The sequence below is a fragment of the Cicer arietinum genome, chromosome 3 (assembly GCF_000331145.2).
Source record: "Cicer arietinum cultivar CDC Frontier isolate Library 1 chromosome 3, Cicar.CDCFrontier_v2.0, whole genome shotgun sequence".
NCBI classification, from domain to species: Eukaryota; Viridiplantae; Streptophyta; class Magnoliopsida; order Fabales; family Fabaceae; genus Cicer; species Cicer arietinum.
Genome location: NC_021162.2, coordinates 73358300 through 73368421, shown reverse-complemented (window position 1 = coordinate 73368421; position 10122 = coordinate 73358300). Strand labels below are relative to the sequence as shown.

The 10122-nt window shown below is 27.5% G+C and overlaps 1 protein-coding gene across 6 annotated transcripts; it reads left to right on the top strand.

The window, feature by feature from the left end:
- The first annotated feature begins 6 nt into the window (after positions 1-6).
- Positions 7-5060, top strand: LOC101492520 (nicotinamide adenine dinucleotide transporter 1, chloroplastic-like). 6 transcript variants are annotated; one of them, XM_073366719.1, is made up of 10 exons: positions 7-59; positions 193-288; positions 543-649; positions 847-924; positions 1845-1893; positions 2985-3097; positions 3691-3785; positions 3863-3981; positions 4063-4157; positions 4499-5060. In XM_073366719.1, the coding sequence occupies exons 3-10, from the start codon at positions 599-601 to the stop codon at positions 4733-4735; spliced, it is 837 nt and encodes a 278-aa protein (XP_073222820.1). In that variant the 5' UTR covers positions 7-59; positions 193-288; positions 543-598; the 3' UTR covers positions 4736-5060. The 6 variants fall into 6 exon arrangements, with proteins under 6 accessions (XP_073222820.1, XP_027188800.1, XP_073222816.1 ...); XM_027332999.2 differs by lacking the exon at positions 847-924 and having other exon boundaries at positions 3893-3981; XM_073366715.1 differs by lacking the exon at positions 7-59 and having other exon boundaries at positions 199-288; positions 3893-3981.
- The last annotated feature ends 5062 nt before the right edge of the window (positions 5061-10122 follow it).

Genomic DNA, 10122 nt, shown 5'->3' with positions numbered 1-10122 from the left:
CGATCCCCATGCCGCCACTAAGTGTCTCCTCTTCAATGCTGCCTCCGGTGCTTCCGCCGGTATCTCCCCCTTCTATTTTCTCATCACACTTGTTTTATTTATATTTTGTGGAATTAATTGGTTCTTATTAATAATTGAACACGATGTTTTTATGCTTGTTTTGTTTGTTCATTTCTGTTTCATTTGATGCAGGAGTTATTGCTGCTACATTTGTGTGTCCTTTAGATGTCATTAAAACTAGGTTTCAGGTTCATGGTGTGCCGCAGTTTGGTAATAGAAGTGTTAAAGGTATATAATCTGCTTTGTGCATCTTCTGAATGTTTGTTTCTTCTATTTGGTATCATTATCATTTGAACTACGATGGAAAAAACAAGTCAATGAAGAGTTTCACTGTAGGTCATTCCAAAGACTTACTAGTAATGTTTAGTATTTTACTTTGGGAATTTGAATCATTGACTTCAGATTTTAGCTTAGTTCGTTTAGTTGGAATACTGAAACTGAATGCTGCATTTTTTTGGTGGATTGGGTGCTTTTGTTGCCAGGCAGTATAATAGTTGCTAGTTTGAAACAAATATTTCACAAGGAGGGGTTACGTGGCATGTATCGTGGGTTGGCTCCCACTGTGTTGGCTTTGCTTCCGAATTGGGCGGTAAGTCCTCACTCCTTATCAATGTTTTGTTTGCATGTTTTATGTTCTTAATGAAGTAAACGGCGAATACAATCTCGACAAAATTCTTACATTCCCGCCTAATATTTGTTACCTCGACAATTCTAGCCTCAAAGTGGCAACAAAATATATGTATAATAATTAATGAAAGCTTACCTACTCTTGGGAAAGGATACCAGTTACAAAACTGTTTTGCTATGGATATTTGTTCAAACTTTCAAGTCCATCGATTGGTGTTCTTGATCCCAAATGCCGAGGTATGAAGTCATTTATGTGTAATTTTTCCACGTTCTCGCTGTGCTGAGATTTTGAGTTTTTTATGATATGTTGACAAAGATTGCTTTTTTACATTCGGAGTCTTCTTCCATTTCATCCACTCTATTTCATTCCTATGGTTGACATCTTCTATCTCCCTGTCTTTTTGTATAATGAATCCAACTTGCTAATAAATGTAGACTATTCTCTGCAATGGAGATGATAAATAGAATGTGTGTGCTAGAATTTTATTAAAGAAGGAAATGAAGGTACATATATAGAAGACAATAACAATTCTCCAATCAAGCCTGATAATAAGGTGAAAAACGCAAAGATGTATTAACATATATTGGCTTAGAATAATGGAAATTTTGATAGTTGTGGTTGTAGCATTGTAGCTTAAGTAGAAGTATAGAACTAGTCAGAAATTGGGTACCAATTGTTCATGCCTCAAGGCCCAAGTTAAACTTGATTAATATAACCAGGTACTAGGAAACAGTCAAACAGATTGGACAAACCATTTAAATCAAATAAATTATGGAGTAATTTACACATGTAGCAAATACATGGAGACTAAGTACTAGACTTCCGGACTTTAAGACCAATTGAAATTGGCAAAATACCTCCTGACTAAAACCAAAGCAAAACTAGTGGAGCACAGTAATTCTTTTTAGATACGAGTCACAACAGAGCTATCAGTATTACAATGAGGCTTATTGTACTTATATGGCCAAGCTAGTGATATCTTTTGATCTTTAAGGTTACACCTTTTTTCGTGTGGCCTAATCAATTTACCTTACTATTGGAAAGTTTACTTCATTAGGATGTAAATCTCAAGATTTAGTGTGTCTACATGCTTTTAGAAAGCATAATTTCGATATCTTCTGTTATTAAGTATTCTAAATGTATCGTTACCTTGCAGGTTTATTTTACTATGTATGAGCAGCTCAAAAGCCTTCTTCATTCTGATGGTTAGTCTGTTGCTGATTACTTTCATATTGAACCAAATAAGGGGGGTTGTTCACATTATTCTGTTTGTGATATAAATAGTCCACTTATTGATTTTTATTTTTGGAGCCTTGCTTTGTTAGGAAGCCAATATACTTCAAAAATGGTGGTGTCCTACACGTTCCTAGAGAGTACCTAATAATTTTGTTATGTCTTTTAAAAATATTCCCCCCAATATTTCTCAGATACATATTTGATACACCGTACCAATTAAAGACACAATTGTCATTCGAATACGATACATTTTCCATATGTCTTTCTAACCAAAGACACAAAATTGTATATTTCTTTTGACACATACATGGTAGAAAGAATATATTTTGATAATGGTGGGTGTCCTACACGTACCTAGAGAGTACCTAATAATTTTGTTATGTCTTTTAAAAATATTCCCCCCAATATTTCTCAGATACATATTTGATACATCGTACCAATTAAAGACACAATTGTCATTCGAATACGATACATTTTCCATATGTCTTTCTAACCAAAGACACAAAATTGTATATTTCTTTTGACACATACATGGTAGAAAGAATATATTTTGATAATGGTGGGTGAAAGATATGTAAATAAGTTTTTTTTTTTTTTTTTAAAAAAAAACTTGTAAACTGTTATTGTCATATATGGACCATTGATATGTTTATGTATTGATGGATTATTAGTAATGTGAGTGCCTCTTAAGAAACATTGTGCATTTATGTTACACAAACACACACACACACTAAGTATTATGATCACTAAAATGTGTAGTTTTGCCTACTTATTATGATCAACAAAGTATTTTTTTTGGTAAATTGTGATCATCATATGTTGACTATTGATATGTTTATGTATTAATTACTAAGTAGCAACTAGTAATTTGAATGCCTCTTCACAAACATTTTGCATCTGTTACACAATTATTCTTTGTGATGTTTATGTATCTTGGCCGTGTTGTATCTTGCTTTTTCAAAGTTTCCTGTGTCCCCGAATGTGTATTGTACTATGTGTTTCATAGGTTTTAGCCAGTTATGGAGATGTGCAAAATATAATAGTTGTGATATTTACGCAGATGAAAGCCATCACCACCTTTCAGTTGGAGCTAACATGGTAGCTGCTTCTGGGGCTGGAGCTGCAACTACCTTGTTTACAAATCCACTTTGGGTTGTCAAGACTAGACTTCAAGTGCGTTTCTCCAGTTCATGTTGAATGTTCTTCTAATTATCTTAGCATCCGTTCTTATATAATTGGCATAATGCATGAGCTACTTAACTCTTAGTGGTACATCAATATGCAATTAGTACATCATTAGAGGGTAAAATGCTCTTTCGTTGTGTCATTTGCATTAGTGCCGTGAAGTTCAATATACTTTTTCTTTCCTTTTTGTCATACAATTTCTAGAATTATGTGGTAATCAAATGAGGAGGCAATGAAGGCCTCATGCATTTGACATTGTTTGGTGGCTTTTTGTATGACGTCCATGCAAGATAACAAAACCTCTAAGTGGGCTTGGTAAAAGATAAGTGCATAAAACAGCTAGTGTAGATTTTTTGTCTTGGCCAGATCATGTTATCTATTAGGAACAATGACTTAAGAACATACATTGCAGTGGTAAGTTTAAAATTTTCCTCATAATAGTTTGATAAACTCAATCTTACATATATTATTGTGTATTGAAACCATAGTGAAACAATAGACCTACAAAGCTTCTTTTTTTTTGCTTATAATCAGTGCACGTGTGTATTCTGCACTATAATTTTGCTGCCTTTTGAATGCAGACCCAAGGAATGAGACCTGGTATTGTTCCATATAGGAGCACACTAACTGCATTGAGGAGAATTGCACATGAGGAGGGCATACGGGGCCTGTACAGGTTGGTGTTTTTTTTATCATGAATGCAACAAAATGGTCAATGGACATGACATTATAATTACTAATTAACACTTTAAGGACGTTTGATATATTCTTTACCATAAACAGTGGCCTTGTACCTGCTCTAGCTGGTATCAGTCATGTTGCCATTCAATTCCCAATGTATGAGAAAATAAAATTTTACTTAGCAAATCAAGGTAATTTCATGCCTGTTCTATTTCTCTGTGAACTCTTGAAATTTTTGGCAGTTACTTAGTTTGATAATTATCTTGTATTAGATGACACAGCAGTCGATAAACTTGGAGCGCGTGATGTTGCTATTGCCTCATCGGTCTCCAAAATTTTTGCATCCACAATGACATATCCCCATGAGGTATGTTGCTGAATGACTGACTTATTTTAGTTCAAGATATTTTTGCACAATCATAGGTGAGCATATGATGGAAAAATAACCTTGCCAATCATTTGATGGAAAAATAGTTTGGAATCCTTCTTCAATGTTTAAAGAATTTTAGAATACTTTCTTCTCCATATTTAGCTTTTTCTCGAATATTTTGAGCATACACTTTTTTATTTCCTTTCCTCTCTTTCATTGTCAGGTTAAAGATCCAAATCCCTGTGAATTGAACCAGAATTTGTGAATTCAATATTACATATTTTCATTATTTGTCCAGACATATTAGAAAGTAACATATTTTTGCATTTTGTTTGCAGGTTGTACGATCCAGATTGCAAGAACAAGGGCATCACTCAGAGAAACGATATTCTGGTATGATTGACTGTATTAGAAAGGTTTTTCAACAGGAAGGTGTAGCTGGCTTTTACCGAGGATGTGCCACCAACCTTATCAGGACAACACCAGCCGCCGTAATCACATTCACCAGCTTTGAAATGATACACCGTTTTCTTGTTTCACATTTTCCTTCTGATCCACAGCCTCATATTTTGTGATATGATTGATCATAAACATGGTCATCTATCATCTATAACAGTAGATTGAAAACATTAGCAAGTCCAGTTGACTAAGCCTTCCATTGGCAATGCATATACCATTCTTTATAGTTAGTTATTTTAAGGTAGAAAGCATCAACTCGACAACAATTGAGTTTGGTTTCCCTGGGCAAACATCTGCAAGGTCACATTGTGTTTGACTTTGTAGGGAGACCAAGGGATAATTATTATATATTTGAGAATGATAATGACGATAAGATGGTATGAGGATGTCATTTATTGTATTTGGAAACTGCTGAATAGTCATATCTTTTTTAAAACTCTACCACCATCGCTGTTTCACATCTCTTGCACCTAGGATCCTGCAATCTAGATTCAGAGTTCAAATACTCACCACATCAATAGGCTTGGTTCATAGGTCAAGTCATTTTGATATGGTATATGGTCAATGATTTAACGAATCTATTTTTTCTTCTTCTACTAATACTGTTTGAATGTTCTGTAATAAAAAATGAGACAGGCTCCCCATGTGTGACAAAACTCTATGTGCATTTACCTGGGACATGTGTTCTGGGTATTCAACGATGGGGTTCCACCGATTCTATGAGATATTATTTGTGCATATTGAGAAACGGGGTATTAGTATGCTTCAAATGAGTTATGGATCAAGTTCAAATATATATGTATAAGTTCTCAATAAATCATTCTTAGAAGTTGGTTTCTGAAGGATCGAAAATTGAGAATGTGCTACTGCTAGAGATTATTTTTGGTACGGATAGTTTGAAGTTGGAGGAATAAAGAAAACAAATGAGAAGTTCCTAGAGTTGTAATAATTTGTGTTAATGGTCAAGTAATCACCTGATTTGGCTGTGTAAAATCAGGTCATTCATTAAAACTTTTATAGTATAATGATTTTAAATAGTGTCCAGGTCTTAAAATCAATTTTTGAAGAAAATTATTATCTGACATGAATTTTAATTCACAAAAACTGCACGAATCACCGAGATAGGTAATCAATACATGATTAATTTAGAGGATGATTAGTAGATATAATAAAGTGTTACAAATTATTAATTGTCACTTAGCGATCAATAGTAGTCTTAAACATTGTTAACTACAATTTTTATGTTTATGTAAATACAAATTGTGGTTAAAATTTATGTATTTATTTTAGGAAAAAAAGTATGTATGTTTAAACAATTAAAAATCATGTATATTTAATCATATGAAATTTGTGGTTAATGAATTGTAAATTTATAGTTAATTACGTTCGAGGTTCGACGAATGATAAATGAGTTGTGATGTATTATTATGTTGGAGTGCATTTTGTTCATTTAATGTATTTTTATAAAAAAAAATTATCATGAATTATGTTTGTGTTGATTTATTAATTTTTGAGTTAAATAAAATTTTTCATTCTTATAAAATTTTGAAATTTAAGTTTTAGTCTGTCTTTAAAAAAAAAATCACATATTGTAATCATTATAGAATTATTATACAAATAGTTTTAGTGTACATAATAATTGTTTACAGTATTATCAACTAATATTTTTGAATTATTGATTTACGTTCCTATTTACGATACTATCAAAAGTTTTTCCACTTAAAATAAGTTAAAAAATTAATTCATAGGTCTTTATTTTAAGAATTTTTATCTTGAAAATATGACATTAAAAAATTTATATTTAATTTATTCTAAGTTAAAAAAAATTAAATTTATTTAAGTAAATTTTTAATAATATTTTAAATATACTTGCAAAAAATAACTCAAAAACTTAAAAGTTGAAGCATATTTCGTTTAAGGATTAAAACATTTTATAGAATAGTTTTGTCGGGAATAAAACCTAGAATTTTTGTTTATAGAAAACTAAAATAAAATTTTAAAATTTTATAGGAACTAAAAATTTATTTAACTTTTTATAAATTTTTTAAAAAAATGTGTTGTCAAAAGATGAATTTTTTTTTACATAGTTGCAAAAATAATAACAAATTTTGTACAAACATGATTTATTTTTATTAATAAAATGATAATATAGACTAACAAAATTCGTATTTGCGATTACCTCAAAATTCGTTAAATATCCATTTAATGGATATTCACATCAATATAGACTAACAACAAATGAGTACTATCTAAAGATAAAACACAATGCAAATCATAAAACACAACGAAAATGAACCAACTAGAAAAGTGTGGGGTTTCTTTTGTTTTTGGTCTTGTATGGATTATTTCATATTTGGTCGAACTTAAATTAGACATTAAAGTTGTAAAAATATTTTTTATTTTTATTTTTTAAAATTTATGCTAATTTAATTGATTTGATAGTAATAGAGAGAATGTTTGAAGAATAAATCACTTGATAATTGAAAAATAATTTGAAAAAAAAGATATACAAATTTAACATGAAGATTTTTTTTTTCATCGATCAAAGACTTATATGTAAAGAATAAAGTAGTAGAAGAGAATGTATTTAAAAAAAAAAAAAAGAGAATGTATTTAATAAAATTATAGGAAGATTTAATGACATAAAATATAACACATGGCACTCACCATGCATCAAAACTATGTTATTTAAAATACAAAATTTTATTTTAAGAGTTGAACACTTTCGACATGTTATTCTGAAGCACTCATCATGGATCAAAACCATTAGCATATGCTTAAAAACCTCAATGATTTACTGATGTTTCTTTGATGGATGAAACATAAGATAAGAATAAATTATCATATTTTACTTCAATTTAATGTTTGATAAAATAATATGATATAATAAAATATAAAATGTTAATTTAATTAAATATAAATATAAATATAAAAATAAATAATAGAATATAATCTTAAATTTAAAAATAAAATATTAATAACTAATTTAAAAAATATTTGTAATTTTATTATAAAGATAGTTTTGTCTTTTTATATAATTTAGATAAAATTTAAAAATAAATATAATTTATTTACAAATTTTTTTTCATTTACATATAATATATATATCGTATCTATATTTATATTCTAAGAAATAAAATAGAATTATTTGGTTACTCATAATTTTTTTAAATTAAATTATTTATTTAATAGTATTAGTGGATAGTTTTAAATATAAAATTATTTTATTATTTATTTAAATTTTTAATATTTTTTATTAATTTATAATTTTTAAAATATAATAAGTTAATTTAAAAAAACTAATATATAATTGTTCACAATGATAATTTTATTATTTAAATATAATACATATTACATTGATGAGATTTATATCAAATATATTATAAAATAAAATATTATCATATGTATATCAAACACATAATATGATAATATTTATCTTATTACTATCATATCATATATTTATCAAATTTTATATTGTATTTTATTTTTATTCTATTAACAACCATCATATTTAGAACCTTCTCATATATATATTTTACAACAGGAAGGGGATTAGAAAAATATTACCAAATAATGGTCGAATTATTTTGTTTTATACTACATCAGTCTTTGTTTTTAATTTTGTTTTATAGGCTACATCTAGTCTTTATATATAAAACTCTTGTAAAAAAATTATCTAAGTAATTAATGAGTTTTTCACAAAAATACTTTTAAATAAATCTAAATAAATAAAAAAATCAATCGCTCTCTTTTAACGATTGAACCATGGTTTTTGAAAAAAATAATATTATTATAAACTTAATGTGAAAATGACAATTTTTTAAATTATTATAGTCTTGGAGACGATGATGTAATTTTGAAAGTGCATCGGGAGAGGGCGACAGTCAGTGAAATGCATTGTACATAGTCCAACATTCTGAAATGGAGACTAAGGGGATGCATCTTCCTTTTCTTTCATTTATAGACATAGTTGTCTTTCTTTTCATTTGACTATCAAAAGAAACAAAAACAAATGATGCCACTTTTATCTTAAAATAAGAAGTGGCCCGTAAGAAAAAGTAAGATATACTCCTAGTCATATATAGTAATTTCCAGTAAAAACAAATACTACTCAACGAATTGGTGAAAGAAAATAAGTTAATAATCTAATTTGTAGTAAGCTCATTAATATAACATAAATATAAATAATATAATTCTTTTAAAAAATAAAAATAAACAATAATAACTTACTCTTGGTACTTAAATCAAACTACTTGGTTACCTAATTTGTAATATAACTAAACATAAATATAAATAATATATTAGATTAAAATATTATAATATAAATTTTTATATGATATAAATATCAATTAAGTAAACATTTTAATTAAATTATTTATAATTAACTTATATACATTCATAATATAAAATAATTTTATGTCCACGTTTAATTATATCTAGTCACTTTTTTCAATTTATTAACCATAATTTAATTTTTAACATATATACAAATTAACTCTCATTTAAGTAAGTACTCTTAGTGTGTGAATTTTACTGCTATGTTATTTAAGAAAAAAAAATACTTTTCTTAAATTCATCGATAAGGTCAAAACATAATAATTTAATAAAATAATATTATCAACTGTAATTCTTTAACATAAAAGAACAGAGCGGAGATATATCATAATGCATATATTGACACACTAACAATAAAACAATAATATCTTAAAAATGTTTAAAAAATAAACAAAGTATCAGAACTTAAATCAAACTCATGACAGTTAAGAAAAAAAAAAATTAGGAACGAGATTTACATATCTAACAAACTCTTCTACAATTTTTAATGCAACACAAACTCCTTTGCAATAAAACGAAGATATTGAATTTTACCGACATACCTCTAGTTAAATAGTTTTAAATATGCCAACTGATCGGTGTATAAAGATAATATTTTAATATTAATATCTTTTGAATGAAATATAATAATATAAATAAATATTATTTTGATTAAAAAAAATCATATTTTGTGTTGTCAAGTACAAATTTATTAAATTTAATTTATTTTAATAACGTCATTCTTAAAATAACTTTTAATCAATATAGATTTAATTTTTTAATGATTATTTTATTTTTATGTAACTAGTTTATGAAAAGGGTACTTTTTAAATAAAAAAAGAATGGACTTATATAAAAAAATTAATTACATTTAATTACATGTAATTAAATTCTTTAATATATGTAATAAAGTTCATGCATTTTTTTTTTTGGTTAATTCATAATACTTTCAGATGTTGAATTAATTAAACTCTCGGCTTGTCTAGATAAACTTTCTATATTTATTATGTGGTGCAGTGGAAATCATTTATTTTAGAAAGATACATTGATTTTTTAAGGTTTTATATTTGTTTTTGTTTTTAATAAATACTTTAAAGATATGAAAATTTAAATAACGAGACTTAATCTACCCATTTATTTGCAAGGATCATATATGATTTATCATTTTTTTTAATAAAATATGAGTTGT

Excerpts from the sequence above, each read along its gene's own strand:
- LOC101492520 (XM_073366719.1), top strand. The coding sequence starts at position 599 with ATGTATCGTGGGTTGGCTCCCACTGTGTTGGCTTTGCTTCCGAATTGG. Across the intron at positions 650-846 it reads CTTTGCTTCCGAATTGGGCG|TTACAAAACTGTTTTGCTAT; the intron begins GTAAGTCCTCAC and ends AAAGGATACCAG. Across the intron at positions 925-1,844 it reads TCTTGATCCCAAATGCCGAG|GTTTATTTTACTATGTATGA; the intron begins GTATGAAGTCAT and ends GTTACCTTGCAG.